General features: G+C 49.8%; 2 protein-coding genes across 12 annotated transcripts in view; one reads left to right on the forward strand and one right to left on the reverse strand.

Annotated features, from left to right (window-relative positions):
- Positions 1-876: 876 nt before the first annotated feature.
- Positions 877-4,577, reverse strand: CCT8L2 (chaperonin containing TCP1 subunit 8 like 2). Its single transcript, XM_003360066.6, has one exon. It carries the CDS (start codon positions 2,647-2,649, stop codon positions 1,009-1,011), a length of 1,641 nt encoding a protein of 546 aa, XP_003360114.3. The 5' UTR covers positions 2,650-4,577; the 3' UTR covers positions 877-1,008.
- A 9,608-nt stretch (positions 4,578-14,185) lies between these two features.
- KMT2C (lysine methyltransferase 2C) overlaps positions 14,186-15,120 on the forward strand; it is a 286,602-nt gene continuing 285,667 nt past the window's right edge. For 6 of the 11 annotated variants that reach the window (XM_021079121.2, XM_085005083.1, XM_085005087.1 and 3 more), the window contains exon 1: positions 14,557-14,618. The gene's annotated coding sequence lies outside the window, so the exon portion shown is untranslated. Of the gene's footprint in view, positions 14,511-14,556; positions 14,619-15,120 lie in introns of those variants that run through there. The other 5 variants (XM_085005082.1, XM_021079130.2, XM_021079123.2 and 2 more) reach the window with 4 other exon arrangements.

The following is a 15,120-nucleotide window of genomic DNA, read 5'->3' on the forward strand; positions in this document are numbered from 1 at the left end:
CACTGCTTCCCATCACCTCAATTCTGCTCCTCCGTTCTGTAACTTAGGTGGGCCAGGGATCAAACCCGTCACAGCAGTGACCCAAGCCACTACCATGACAGCACTGGATCCTAAACCTGATGAGCCACAAGAAAACTGTTTTCCTTCTTTTTTTTTTTTTTTTTTTTTTTTTTAGGGTTGCACATGCAGGATATGGAAGTTCCCAGGCTAGGGGTTGAATTGGAGCTGCAGCTGCTGGCCTACACCACAGCTACAGCAACACAGGATCCCAGCCCCATCTGCAACCTACGCCACAGCTCACGGCAGTGCTGGATTCTTAACCCACTGAGCGAGGGCAGGGATCGAACCCATATCTTCGTGGATGCTAGTCGGGTGCCTAAAATGCTGAGCTACCACAGGAACGTCTTTATATTTACTTTTTGCCTTAAAATACTGTTCCTTTCTTTTTCCAAATAATCATGACAGGAGTGATTGGTCAGTCCTTTAAGCTGGAACTGATGTGTTTAGTTTGCTAAAGTGACATTAGACAGTCACACGCATTAGAATTTCTGCAGGAACACTCAAATAGTTGGGAAGAGGGGAGGTAGTTCCTGGTGGTCTAGTGGTTAGGACCTGGCACACTTTTGCTGCTGTGGCCCTGCGGTTCAATCCCTGATCTGGGAACTGTGATCCCACATCAAGCCGCTGTAGACAACAAGAGTCGGGAAGAAATAACTGCGCTTTTTGCATCCGCTAAGTCTAGCTTCTCAATGAAAACATCTGTAATAGAAATGAATTCTCCTATTCTTGGAGAAAAGGAACAGGATACGATGGAGAGAAACAGGAAATGATAAAGTCAAGGATCCGAAAGAAGGAAATCAATGGAAAAAACCTTATGGTTCTTTACGTTGTGTTTATCTAAAGAAAGGACTCAAACAGCACCAAACATGGAGTTCGCTAAGGCAAACACTGGTTTTCGGGGTGAGTCGGCCCTCCTTGGCAATTCCAGTTGATTGAGGATGTTGCCAGTTATTTCTTCCAAGGACTTATTTTTTTCACAGGAGATGGGCGTTCCTTTGGCTTCTCAGCATCAGGATTCAAGTCCTGCTGGGGCGTGGGACATTTCTTGGCGACTACAATGTCATCAACGGTCAGGAGCTGGAGTACCACATCAGCCGCAGCTCGAAGTCCTTGGGCTTTGGCTATTAGGGTGTCCCACACCTGCTCCCGGGCCACATTTATTGTGCCTTCGACTCCCACTCCCATCAGGAAGTTCCCAGCTTGGTGCGCTCCGTTCATCTCTGCCATCACGTCAGCGGCAGCTAAGCCTGCGTTCTCTGCCAAGGTTTTGGGCAAAGACTTCAGGGCCTGGGCAAATGCCAGGAAGGCGGGACCACTGGGCCCTTCCAGTTTGGTTCCCTTCTCTGAGAGCATTTTCGCCAGAGCCATCTCTGTGGCCCCAGCCCCCGGAAGCAGTCTGGGATCTTGGCACAACTGGAAATAGGCGTCAATGCCATGGTAAACAGCCTGCTCCGCCCTCCGGAGCCCCTCAGCGGTGGCCCCCCTGAGGACCAGGGTGAGGGCAGGGGTGCCTGGACTTTCCCACTCAAATACCACAGCCAGCCCTTCTCCCAGCTCCTGCCCATACACCCTCTGACACTTCCCTGGCTGCAGCGGCGGAAGCAGGTAAGGCATCAGGGGTGTGCCGAACACCTCGCTCAGGTACACCATCTCGCGCCGGGACTGCACCTGGATCACCATGAGGCCGAGCTGGTCAGCCTGCGTTAGCGTCTCCTCGTCAATGTCGCCCCAAACCACCACCACGTTAATGGACGCAGCTGCCAGCTGGCCCACCTGCTTTTCTATCAGCCGCTCGCTGCCTTTCGGGAGTTCGGTCAGGTCCGCGGGACTAGAGAGGAGCGCGGTGGCCGGTGCGATGGGGCGGGCAGGCCCGAAGGCGCAAGCCAAGAGGGCCACCCTGGCGCCCCTCTGCACCATGGTCACCTGGCCGCAGGGCTTGCCGGGCAGGGCCAGGCCGGGCAGCAGGCACGAGTCCTCCAGCCGCGCCCCTGGCAGCGCGCACACGCCCACGCGCTCCGGCCGGAAGGCGCCGTCCAGCTCCCGCGTGGCCGAGCACGCATGCGCCACCATCTTGGTCAAGCGGTCCCCCTGCGCCAGCGTGTGCGTGGTCATCACCGAGTGCAGCGCCCAGAACGGGTCTTCCAGGGGCCCCAGGGACCGGATGGCCAGGGAAGGCAGCAGGGCCAAGGTCTCGGCGGCCGCGGCGGCGTAGGCCTCCCGGAGCTGGGCGCGCGGCAGGCCGGCCCGCAGCAGGTCCTCCGCCTGCGCCAGCAGGGCCTGGGCCAGGAGCACCACGAAGGCCACGCCGTCGCCGCTCTGCTCCGCCTGGCCCTGGGCCGCCTCCCGGAGCAGCCGGGCGGCCGGGTGCTCCAGCTGCAGCGCGCGGAGAATGGCCGTGGCATACCCCGTGAAGACCGTCTCCCCTTTGGCGGTGACCAGGAGCTTCTGCAGCCCCTGGGGGCCGTAGCAGGGCCGCAGGACTGTAGCCAACGCCTGCGCCGCGGCCAGGCTGCTCAGCAGGTGCTTCTCCTCCACCTGAGTCCCCAGCCGCTCCGGCAGCTGTGGCGCAGGAGGGGCTCTGCTGCCCATCACCTGCGGGGAGCCTGGGCCCACCGGGCGGCAGACACGCTCTAGAACAGCAGCGAGGTGCCCAGGACAGCGATCACTGAAGCCACTCAAGGGGGGAGTCGAAAATGCCAAGTACCCATCAACTGGTATCTGGAGAAGGAGGCTCTCCGGCCCGGGTGCAAGAATGATCTGCTGAGAGCTCAGCCCTAAAACCACCCACCAAATTGACCTGAAAAGAAACGGAGCCCTTGGGGCCTCTGGGGCTTGGTAGCTGTTACAGATCTTATCTTGATTAAGTCACAGAGTGGCACATGGAATCAGGGCGGGGAATGAGGTCACAGAGGGATGGACCATGAGTTGGGAGGCCCTGGGGCCCTGCCTGGTTGCCCAGCAGAGGAGGGACATAAGGACCGAAGCGCTGGTGGGGGTGGGGTGGCAGAGCTTCATTTATTTTATTTTATTATTATTATTTTTTTTGTCTTTTTGCCATTTCTTGGGCCGCTCCTGCGGCATATGGAGGTTCCCGGGCTAGGGGTCGAATCGGAGCTGTAGCTGCCAGCCTACGCCAGAGCCACAGCAACGCAGGATCCAAGCCGAGTCTGCGACCTACACCACAGGTCACGGCAACGCCGGAACCTTGACCCACTGAGCAAGAGCAGGGATCGAACCCGCAACCTCATGGTTCCTAGTCGGATTCGTTAACCACTGCGCCACGACGGGAACTCCCAGAGCTTCATTTAAACTTTAAACACAAGGAAGAGGAAATCAGGTGAAAACACCCATCCACTTCACATTCCTGAAGAAGCTGTAGTGCCTGTGCTCCTTGGTGAGTTTTGGGTTTTTTGAGAGGGAAACTCATTTACTTTCTTGTGTGGTGCTCTGTAATCCTAGCCATGTTTGGTTACTTGCTGCTTCAGCCTCTTTGGCCGCCTTATCTGTTTGTGATGCTCATCGGGTTCCTTAGGGTGTTTGTCTTTCAGGTTGCAGGCGCGTGAGGCTGCACAGAGGGGGACAACTCCTCCCAGTGACAGTGATGTCACTGAGCTGGCAAAGGTGGGTCAAGACAAGGGACAGAAAGAGGCTGGCAGCCAGCAGACAGTGATAGACATGGATGCAGAGGAGTGAAAACAAATGACCTGAAAGGCAGTAAACCAGAGGGCGAGGGACTGGGGCCCTCCCATCCTGACCCTCAGCCCTTAGACTTTGAGTTCCTTCCTTGCGTCCACCTCTCCTCACCTGGCACCTCCTGGAGCAGTGATGGCTTCTTTTTTAGTTGAACAAATATTTATGAGCACTCGCTCTGTTCTGTGGACTGGGGACACAAAGATGGCAGGAACATGAGACCAGCGAGGGAAAGAGATTGGTACCAAATGAGTCCGGCTTCCTTAGGTTTTAGGCAGAGCATCTGTTGGAAATGATGACTATACCTATTAATGGGGTTCCTTGGTGGCCTTGTCACTGCTGTGGCTCTGGTTGAATCCATGGCCTGGGAAATTCCAAATGCTGTGGGCATGGCCAAGAAAGGAAAAAAATGAGAAAAGATTAGGGGGAAGACAGCAAAAGCAAAACCATTCATTGCCATTTGGAAAAATCTTTTTACTTTGACTAGTGGAAGATGCCTTTAAGGAAAAAAAAGGAGCCCTGAACCTGACCACACCCGTCAGGGGTCATGATAGTGTGGTGAGCACTGTTTTATTATTTCCATGGATGAGGACATAGTGAGAAAGAAAAGGAAAAGAGGGAGTTCCCACTGTGTCGCAGAGCAAATAAATCTGACCAGCATTCATGAGGATGCAGGTTCAATCCCTAGCCTCGCTCAGTGGGTTAAGGATCCCGCATTGCTGTGGTTATGGCGCAGGCCGCCAGCTGCAGCTCCGATTGGACCCCTAGACTGGGAACCTCCATATGCCGCATATGTGGCCCTAAAAAAGCAAAAAAGCAAAAAAAAAAAAAAAGGAAAATGTATATCACAGTGAAAGTTAAATATAATTAAGACTGAAAAGGAGATAAATTTGGAGAAAAAACTTTTCTTTGAAATAAATAGCTTGATTGCATTTGTAAAAATGATAGCTATTCATTATACAACTTAAAAGGAAAAATACAAAGAAAGTCAGTGTCATTTGGAATCCCACCCCCGGAGACATTGCGTTTTGATGAACGTTTTTACTTTACCCATATATGAATACGATTTTTTTTTTCTTTTTATGACCGCACCTTCGGCCTATGGAAGTTCCCAGGCTAGGGGTTGAACTGCAGCCAGAGCTGCTAGCCTACACCACAGCCATAACCACAGCAATGCAGGATCCAAACAGCATCTGTGGCCTACACTGCAGCTTTCAGCAACACTGGATCCTTAACCCACTGAGTGAGGCCAGGGATTGAACTTGAATCCTCATGGATACTAGTCAGGTTCTTAAGCCACTGAGCCACAGTGGGAACTCCCATATGTGCATACATAGGTTGTTGTGGATTTCACCCAATTTTACATAAGTGGTTATATAATACTAATTGTATTGTCTGTGATAATTTCCTCCTCAACATTATCTTGGCTGAGAAATGTTTGTAAGGAGATATTGTATTGTCTTTGACCTTTTTTGTTGCTGTTGTTATGCCATGCCTGGGGCATGTGGAAGTTCCTGGGCCAGGGATCCAAGCCGAGCTGTTGCAGTGACAATGCCTGATCCTTAACCTCTTGCACCACAAGGGAACTCCTGACTCTTTTTGATTTTAGACTCCATTAGAAAAGTGTATGATCCTCCACACCCAGGCTTCTTAAAGCCAGTGACACTGAGAAGAGGGTCCCAGAACATGAATGTTGGTTATAGGCGGACAAAGATAACTTGCCTATTTCTTTATAGAAATATAAAATGTAACAACCGACACAAAATGTACCAAAGTATGCATGTATACATGGCCTATAATGATACAGTTTCTTTTTTAAACATAAGCATGCCAGTAAGGGATATCTTAGCTCTTTTTCTTTTTTTTTTTTTTGTCTTTTTGCTATTTCTTGAGCCGCTCTCGCAGCATATGGAGGTTCCCAGGCTAGGGGTCGAATCGGAGCTGTAGCCACCGGCCTACGCCAGAGCCACAGCAACGCGGGATCCGAGCCGCGTCTGCAACCTACACCACAGCTCACAGCAACGCCGGATTGTTAACCCACTGAGCAAGGGCAGGGACCGAACCCGCAACCTCATGGTTCCTAGTCGGATTCGTTAACCACTGCGCCACGAGGGGAACTCCCTTAGCTCTTTTTCTTAAACCTAACACATGGTTTCTCATTTATTTCACTTATTCCACAACTCTTTATTGAGCCACTGCTGATAGAAGATGAATAAGGCAGGAGTTTCCATTGTGGCGCAGTGGAAACAAATCCGACTAGGAAACATGAGGTTGAGGGTTCAATCCCTGCCCTCGCTCAGTGAGTTAAGGATCTGGTGTTGCTGTGAGGCAGTGGTGTAGCCCGCAAATGTGGCTTGGATCCTGCATTGCTGTGGTTGTAGTGTAGGCTGGCAGCTGTAGCTCCGATTCAATCCCTAGCCTGGGGACCTCCAAATGTCGCACCCACGGCCCTAAAAAGAAAAAAAAAAAAAAAAAAGCAAGTGAATAAGGCAGACAGCTGTGGTCTCCAGGGGGTTCGGGAATCAGAAAGCTAATCAAACAGTTCATTACGGGCCGTGCTAGCTGTGATGAGGACAAGACAGCACAGGCGTTATAAGAGCCTCCAGGGACAAAACGCCTTCGTCATGGGGAGAATGGTGGTCAGGGTGAGGTAGCGCCTAAAGAGAGATGCAGGGGACATAAAGAAGTGGCAATTGGCCCTAGTAAAAGGACACCCTGGTGAGGTTTGTAGTGGTTGGAGCTCCTGGGGTGGAGAGAAGGGGCTGCGAGGTGGCAAGGACTCTCCAGGACTAGTGAGCCATGCCAAGGGATTTAGACTTCAACCTGAAAGGTGATGAGTGGGACTATGTTTCTTTCCACTGTAAAAATATTTAATTTTCAGAATTCCCTGGTGGTTCCCGCAGGTTCAGTCCCTGGCCCAGGAACTTCCTCATGCTCCAGTCATGGCCCCGCCTCCCCATCAAAAAAAAAAAAAAAAGGATTTAGAAGTTCCTACTGTGGCACAATGGTATTGGCGGTGTTTTGGGAGCACTGGGATGAGGGTTCCCATCCCTGGCCCGGCATGGTGGGTTTAGGACCCAGTGTTGCCACAGCTGTGGCTTAGGTCGCAACTGCAGCTTGGGTATGATCCCTGGCATGGGAACCCCATATGCTGTGGAGTTGGCCAAAAAAAAAAAAAAAGGATTTAATTTTCGTTGTGAAATCCTTACATTCAATTACACAGGACAGGGGAAAGTGAGGATCTAATCACTGTCTTGGAGCCTTTAAAGGCAGTCAATTCATAAAACACCCCAAACAGTAAATTTTAGACTATTTTTTCCCTTTTTTATTACTCAATGAATTTATGACATTTATAGTTGTACAATGATCATCACAATCCAATTTTATAGGATTTCCATCCCACACCCCCAGTGCATCCCCCCATCCCCCAAACTGTCTCCTTTGGAAACCATAAGTTTTTTAAAGTCTGTGAGTCAGTATCTGCTCTGCAAAGAAGTTCATTCTGTTCTTTTTGAAGATTCCACCTGTCAGTGAAAGCATTTGCTGTTGGTGTCTCCTTGTCTGACTTCACTTAGTATAATGGTTTCTAGGTTCATCCATGTCGCTACAAATGCTGGTATTTTGTTCCTTTTAATGGCTGAGTAATATTCCATTGTGTATATGCGCCACATCTTCTGGATCCACTCCTCTGTCGATGGACATTTAGGTTGTTTCCATGTCTTGGCTGTTGCAAACAGTGCTGCAGTGAACATCGGAGTACATGTGTCTTTGCGAGTCCTGGTTTTCTCTGGATAGATGCCCAGGAGTGGGATTGCTGGATCCAATGGTAGCTCTTATGTTTAGTTTTCTGAGGCATCTCCATACTGTTTTCCACAGCGGTTGCACCAATTTACAATCCCACCAACAGTGTAATCGGGTTCCCTTTTCTCCACACCCTCTCCAGCACTTATTGTTTGGAGACTTTTGGATGATGGCCATTCTGGCTGGTGTCAGTTGGTACCTCATCGTGGTTTTGATGTGCATTTCTCTACTAATGAGTGATGTTGAATATCTTTTCATGTGTCTTTTAGCCATCTGTATGTCTTCTTTGGAGAACTGTCTGTTGAGATCTTCTGCCCATTTTTTGAGGGGGTTGTATGATTTTTTTGGTATTGAGCTACAGAAGGTGTTTGTAAATTTTGGAGATGAATCCCTTGTCAGTCGATTCATTTGCAAAGATTTTATCCCATTTTGTGTGTTGTCTTTTCATTTTGTTTAGGGTTTCCTTTGCTGTGCAGAATCTCTTAAGTTTAATTAGGTCCCATTTGTTTCTTTTTGTTTTTATTGTCATTACTCTAAGAGGTGGATCTGAGAAGATGTTGCTGTCATTTATGTCAGAGAGTGTTTTCCTCTAAGAGTTTTATAGTGTCTGGTCTTTTTTTTTTTTCTTTTTTAATAGCCTCACCTGTAACACATGGGAAGTTCCTGTGACCAGGGATTGAGTCCGAGCCAAAGCTGTGGCAACACTAGATCCTTTAACCCACTGTGCTGGGCCAAGGGCTCAAACTGAGGCCTCTGCAGCAACCTGAGCTGCTTCAGTCTGATTCCTTTTTTTTTTTTAAAGTGCCTCACCCGAGGCATATGGAGGGTCCCAGGCTAGGGGTCTAATCAGAGCTACAGCTGCTGGCCTACACCACAGCCACAGCAACGCCAGATCCAAGCCATGTCTGTGACCTACACCACAGCTCATGGCAACACAGTATCTTAACCCACTGAGCAAGGCCAGGGATTGAACCCACAACCTCATGGTTCCTAGTCAGATTGTTTCCACTGCACCATGATGGGAACTCCACTGCAGTCTGATTCTTAATTCACTGTGCCACAGCAGGATTCCTAGATCGAATTTTTTCTTTCCTTTTTTGTCTGCCCCGTTTTACTGTGTGGGCACTGTCATTGTTAAATTCACTTCGACTTTATTTATTCTTCAGAAAAATTAATTAGGTGTAAAATAAATGTAGACAATTTTCTTTTGGTTTTGTCTGTGGCCTGTGGAAGTTCCAGGGCCAGGGACTGAACCCATGCCACATCAGTGACCCCAGTCACTGCAAAGACAATGCTGGATCCTTAACCCACTGACCACAAGAGAGGTCCACACAAATCTTTTTTTTTGTTTTTTGGTCTTTTGTCTTTTTAGGGCCACATCTGCAGCATATGGACGTTCCCAGGCTAGGGGTCTAATCAGAGCTACAACTGCTGGCCTACACCACAGCCACAGCAACTCGGGACCCAAGCTGCCTCTGCGACCTACACCACATGCAGCTCATGGCAACGCCAGATCCTTACCCCACTGAGCGAGGCCAGGGATGGAACCTGCAACCTCATGGTTCCTAGTCAGATTCGTTTCTGCTGCGCCACAACGGGAACTCCACAAATTATTTTTGAAGGTGATTGTTGTATTTATTTCTTTCTCAGTTTCTTCCTTTAATTTTTCTTTCTTTTTTTTTTTGGATTTTCTAGGGCTGCTCCCGTGGCATATGGAGGTTCCCAGGCTAAGGGTCTAATTGGAGCTGTAGCCACTGGCCTACACCAGCGCCACAGCAACACGGGATCCCAGCCACGTCTGCGACCTACACCACAGCTCACGGCAATGCCGGATCCTTAACTCCCTGAGCAAGGCCAGGGATTGAACCTGCAACCTCAAGGGTCTTAGTAGGTTTCGTTAACCACTGAGCCATGACGGAAACTCCCCTTTAATTTTTATATCACAGGTACATGGTGTGTGTTACTGAAATAACTTAGGTAAAGCAGGAGTTCTCTGATGGCCTATGGGGTTGAACTTCTGCATTCTCACTGCTGTTCCTTCTGTGCCGCATAGGTTCAATCCCTGGCCCAGGAATTCCCACATACTGCCTGTGTGGCAAAAGAGAAAAAAATACACACATACACACAAAACCCACCAAGAGAGAATCTGAAATAAATGTTGCAACTCTCATTAAAAAAATAATTTAGGGAGTTCCCGTCGTGGCGCAGTGGTTAGCGAATCCGACTAGGAACAATGAGGTTGCGGGTTCGAGCCCTGGCCTTGCTCCGTGGGTAAGGATCCGGCGTAGGTCGCAGATGCAGCTCGGATCCCGTGTTGCTGTGGCTCTGGCGTAGGCCGGCAGCTATAGCTCCGATTTGACCCCTAGCCTTGGAACCTCCATATGCCGCAGGAGCAGCCCAAGAAATGGCAAAAAGACAAAAAAAAAAAAAAAAAAAAAAAAAAAATTAGGTAAACCAGTATGAAATTTTAAAGCTGAAAATGTACTATGGATTAAACATGAACTAATTTTTAGTGGCTGAAATTCTTTTTTTTTTTTTTTTTTTTGGTCTTTTTAGGGCCACACCTGGGGCATATGGAGGTTCCCAGGCTAGGGGTCGAATCAGAGCTGTAGCCACCGGCCTACACCACAGCCACAGCAACACAGGATCTGAGTGGTATCTTCGACCTACAACACAGCTCACGGCAATGCCAGATCCTTAACCACTGAGCGAGGCCAGGGATTGAACCCGAAACCTCATGGTTCCTAGTTGGATTCATTAACCACTGAGCCACGAGGGGAACTCCTGAAATTCTTTTAAAAATATTTTTTGCTGGAGTTCTCATCCTGGCGCAGTGGAAACGAATCTGACTAGGAACCATGAGGGGGCAGGTTCTATCAGTGGGTTAAGGATCTGGCATTGCTGTGAGCTGTGGTGTAGGTTGCAGACTCGGCTTGGATCTGGCGTTGCTGTGGCTGGGTGTAGGCCGGTGGCTACAGCTCCGATTTGACCCGTAGCCTGGGAACCTCCATATGCCACGGGTGCAGCCCTCAAAAAAGACAAAAAAAAAAAAAAAAAAAAAAATTTCTACTGAAAACAAAGGACAGAAAATGATAGCCTATTACTGCAGCTTTTTATTAATTTAATTTTTTTTTTTCTGTTTAGGGCTTCACTGTGGCATATTGAGGTTCCCAGGCTAGGATCTGAGCTGCAGCTGCTGGCCCACGCCAGAGCCATAACAACACAGGATCTGAGCCTCATCTGTGATCTACATCATAACTTAACCTACTGAGCAGTGAGGCCAGGGGTTGAACCTGTATCCTCATGGATGCTAGTTGGGTTCTTAACCTGCTCAGCCCCAACGGGAACTCTAATTACAACTTTTTTTTTTTTTTTTTCATTTTAGGGCTGCATGTGCAGCATATGAAAGTTCCCAGGCTAGGGGTCAAATTGGAGCTGCAGCTGCTGGCCTACACCATGGCCACAGCAATGCAAGATTCAGTTGCAATTTTTTTTTTTTTTTTTTTTTTTTTTTTGGTCTTTTTGCTATTTCTTGGGCCGTTCCCGCGGCATATGGAGGTTCCCAGGCCAGGGGTCGAATCGGAGCTGTAGCTGCCGGCCTACGCCAGAGCCACAGCAACGTGGGATCCGAGCCGCGTCTGCAACCCACACCACAGCTCACGGCAACGCCGGATCGTTAACCCACTGAGCAAGGGCAGGGACCAAACCCGCAACCTCATGGTTCCTAGTCAGATTCGTTAACCACTGCGCCACCACGGGAACTCCAGTTGCAATTTTTAAACTGCAAAAAACACATTCAAAACTTACATAGAATTTAAGTTTTCAGTGGTCTTTTTACACAGCTGTAAAAGTTTGCTTCCTAAAAAAAAAGCCCTGAGGAATTTGAGAGTTCATGGGAGAACCGAACGACAGGGACATCATTTAGTAGTGAACCTACCTGAAAGCCTTAGAAATATTTTTACATTCACTAACGCAAAGTGATAAAGACTGCTCTCCAAAGAAAGAATTCAGTGACATTTTACCGGCCTTCAATTAGTAAGAATGCCTACTGTACCATTAATTTTTTTTTTTTCTTTTTTCAGGGCTGCACCTGTGGCATATGGAAGTTCCCTGGCTAGGGGTTGAATTTAATGTAGGTAGACTAAGTTGCCCGCCTACACGACAGCCACAGCAAGGTGGGATCCGAGCCATGTCTGTGACCTACACCACAGTTCACCGCAATGCTGGATCACCGATCCACTGAGAGAGGCCAGGGATCGAACGCACATCCTCAGGGATACAGTCAGATTCATTTCTGCTGTGCCGCAATGGGAGCTCCCTGTACCACAAATTTTCACACACTGTCCTTTGTATGCTAGATGCTTCGAAAATCTCCTATAGTTTCATTAGATGTTGCTTTTTTTTTGTTTGCAGATAACTGTTTTCACTCCCCACCCACATTTTAAACATTCGATATATATTTATGATTGTGCTACATATGCTCTGAAAGACTGATATATTACAGAAAAATGTAATACAGAAAGTGAAAGTCCCTTTTAATCCAGCCCTTCAGAGATGATTGCTGTTTACACTTTGGCGAATTAAGATAAAATGCTTGTTTGGTGCAACCAGCACTTTTAAGTGCTTGTTTAACATCTGTACTTATTATCAAGTAGACATTCTACCTTTTTTTTTTTTTTTTTTTTTTTTTTTGCACTTGATCTTTTCAGATGCTTGTGTCTTTTTTCTTTTTCTTTTTTGGCCATTCTTGGAGGCATGCAAAAGTTCCTGTGCTAGGGATAGAACCCACACCACAGCAGAGTCCCAAGCCACTGCAGTAACACCGTTGGATCCTTAACCCTCTGTGCTACAAGAGAACTCCATGTCTTTTCAATTTACTAATTTTGGGGAACCTCAGCTACCTGCCTCCTGAATTTTTGCCACAGTGGTCCCTGAGCTGTGCAATTTGGATGATGGGGATGGAAAAATCTTTGGAAGACCTTTATTTATGTTGAATAAATATTCCCTGAATACTTTCTCTGCATCCCGGGTTGTATTTTTGTTTGCTCTGCACACCCTAACTTCAAGCTTATGAGCCTCTTATCAATCATTTTAAAAACACAGCTCCCCACTACTTGTCTGCTCACTGTGGCCAAAGGAATGGAGATTTAATGCTGGGCTTACTCTTCATCATCTTTTATTTTTCCAGGAGCACCACTGCACAAACCTCTTTTTTTTTTTTTTTTTTTGGCCATACCTGTGGCATTTGAAAATTCCTGGTTCAAGGATCAAACCCGAGTCACTGCAGTGACAACCCCAGATCCTTAACCCGCTGTGCCACAAGAGAACTCCCCAAACCTCTACTTCTACCCTTTCATTCAGTCCTCCCACTTTTATGTTCCCAATCCCTAGTTGTTTCCTTTTAAAACGTGTTTCCAGCAGGAGTGACTTGCAGTTTGCATGATCGGATCCTTAAGTCCTCCCAAATGCTCAAGTAAATTGTCCTGATGTGGAATTTTGTGCATACGAAACGTACAGTTGGGGATGACTAGTTCAGACTTTCAGTACTGAACGCAGATAATCATTTGGATCAATAATTCAGTTTTTGAAAGGATACTTTAGCGCAAGGTACAGAAAAATAAAAAGGGTCATAAACGATCACTTTATAAGTTTATGATTAGTTATGTAGATGTTCTATTTCTATGTACAATAGACACTTTTAATTTATAGTTTGCATTTGCCAAGCCAGCTTCTCCCCAACCTCAAATTTTAAATTAATAACTTGAAAAAGGCAGCAGGAATTAAACTGAAGGAATTCAAATGACTATGTTATTGTAGTTCTCATTTCAGCCATTTCAGAAAACTATGGTTTTAGTCAGAATAGGCTCTGGAAATCAAACTGTGTCTTTGCCCAAAGAAGAAACAGGATTCAAAGTTTACACTTCTGGCTATTGGGAGGAAGGGAAGGCAAATAACGTAGCAGGGAAAATCAGCTTATTATTTTTACCTTATACTGAAACTGTTGTGAAGATTGAAAAAACCATAATCAGAAAGTGCCTAGTGTGTCCGGCCTAGAGCAAAAAATGATAGTTTACGCCAATCCTTTTGAAATGGTTGATAGGTCTTTCTCCCAATTCAAAGTCCCCTAGTGAGTGGAGAGGAGACGAGCCCAGAGCCCAAGTGTTAATCCCGGTGAGAATAAGAAACCCAGACTCCCGCCTTTGAACTCTCCTTCCTAAGCGCACATTGCCGATTTTCTCATTCGAGCCCCATTTCCCTTTTACCGTTCTCAATGTGTTACTCGAGGTGGCTTACAAGAACTTCGACTTTTGTCGCTTCATCACAACACACGGAACGTTAAGAAACCGCGTTGGGATTTTATCGGTTTATTATGACTTTCAGCATTTTCTTCCTCAAAATGTCATCGTCCTTTTTGTCTAACAGCTTTATAAACCCTTTCTGGATCATTAAAAAAAGGACGCTGTGATAACGAAACTACCCTCGGAATTGGATTAGAACGAAGTTGCACTCCATTTTTCTCCATAGACGCGCATTAAAACGAAAGAACGCTGAACGTGCGCCCGGCGGAGTCCCTCTGGGCCGGTCTACGCGCCCCGCCGGGGGCGGGGGGAGGGGGGAGGGGGAGGCGGGGGGGGGGAGGGGAGGGGAGGCGCCCAGGGGAGCCCAGGTCCGGCCGCGCGTGGCGCCGGACCTGCCCTGCGCTCCCCTGCACGTCCAGGGAGGCCGAGCGCCTTCGCAGCGGGGACGCGGCCCTCCTCATCCTCGCTCTCCCTCCGCGGAGTTCCCCGACCCCGATCCCGGATTATCCTATCCGCAGCTTGGCGCTCTCCGGAGCCGGAGCCGGAGCTGCCGCGCCGCCCGACCGCCGCGTCAGAGGAGGAGGGAGCGGGGGCGGGGGAGGGGCGGTGAGGTCAGCGGCGCGGCGCGTCCGCGGGCGGCGCATGCGCGGAGCGAGCCCCGTGAGTGGCAGCGGTGGCGCGCGGGGGGCGGTGGGGCCAGCGGAGTGGGGGAGGGGGCGGGGGCGTCGCGGCGGCCGTGTGTGGGCGAGACGGCGGCGAGTTTGAGAGGTCTGTGGTGCGGGGCGCCCGGGGGAGACCCGGCGCGGCCCTCGCGCGACGGCCACGGTCGTGTGTGTGTCTGTGTGTGGTACACGCACACCCGCAAAACTTCCTCCTCCCCTGCCCAGGAGGGCGGGCGCGGGCGCTGAGGGGCCGGCGCTCGCGCAGCCCGGAACCCACAACAACTGGAGCAGCTGTCAAAACTTCGCCGCCGCCGCCCGGCCAGACGCGGCTCGCGCGGGGGAGGGGCAGCCGGCGGGGGGCGCGACCCCCGCCCGCCCGCCAGCCAGCCCCGCGGGCCCGCCGCTCCCCGCGCCGCGGCCCCTCTCTCCTCCCCGCGGCGGGCGGCCTGGGGGAGGGGCGCGGGCGGAGACCCCGGGGCCGGCACCCCTCCCCCGTGCCCCGCAGTAGCCCCGCCCCGCCCCGCCCGGCGCCGCCCGCCCCGCGCCCGCGCCCGCACCCGCGCCCGCACCCGCACCGCCCGGCGCCCGCCCGCCCCGCCCGCACCTCC

This window comes from Sus scrofa, chromosome 18 (assembly GCF_054392235.1).
Source record: "Sus scrofa isolate SSC_HxYL_T2T_F1_AM1 chromosome 18, Sscrofa_HxYL_maternal_Yorkshire_Landrace_v2.0, whole genome shotgun sequence".
In the NCBI taxonomy this organism is placed as follows: domain Eukaryota; kingdom Metazoa; phylum Chordata; class Mammalia; order Artiodactyla; family Suidae; genus Sus; species Sus scrofa.

Bases quoted from the DNA above. Each gene is read 5' to 3' on its own strand.
- CCT8L2 (XM_003360066.6), bottom strand. From the start codon at position 2,649: ATGGGCAGCAGAGCCCCTCCTGCGCCACAGCTGCCGGAGCGGCTGGGG.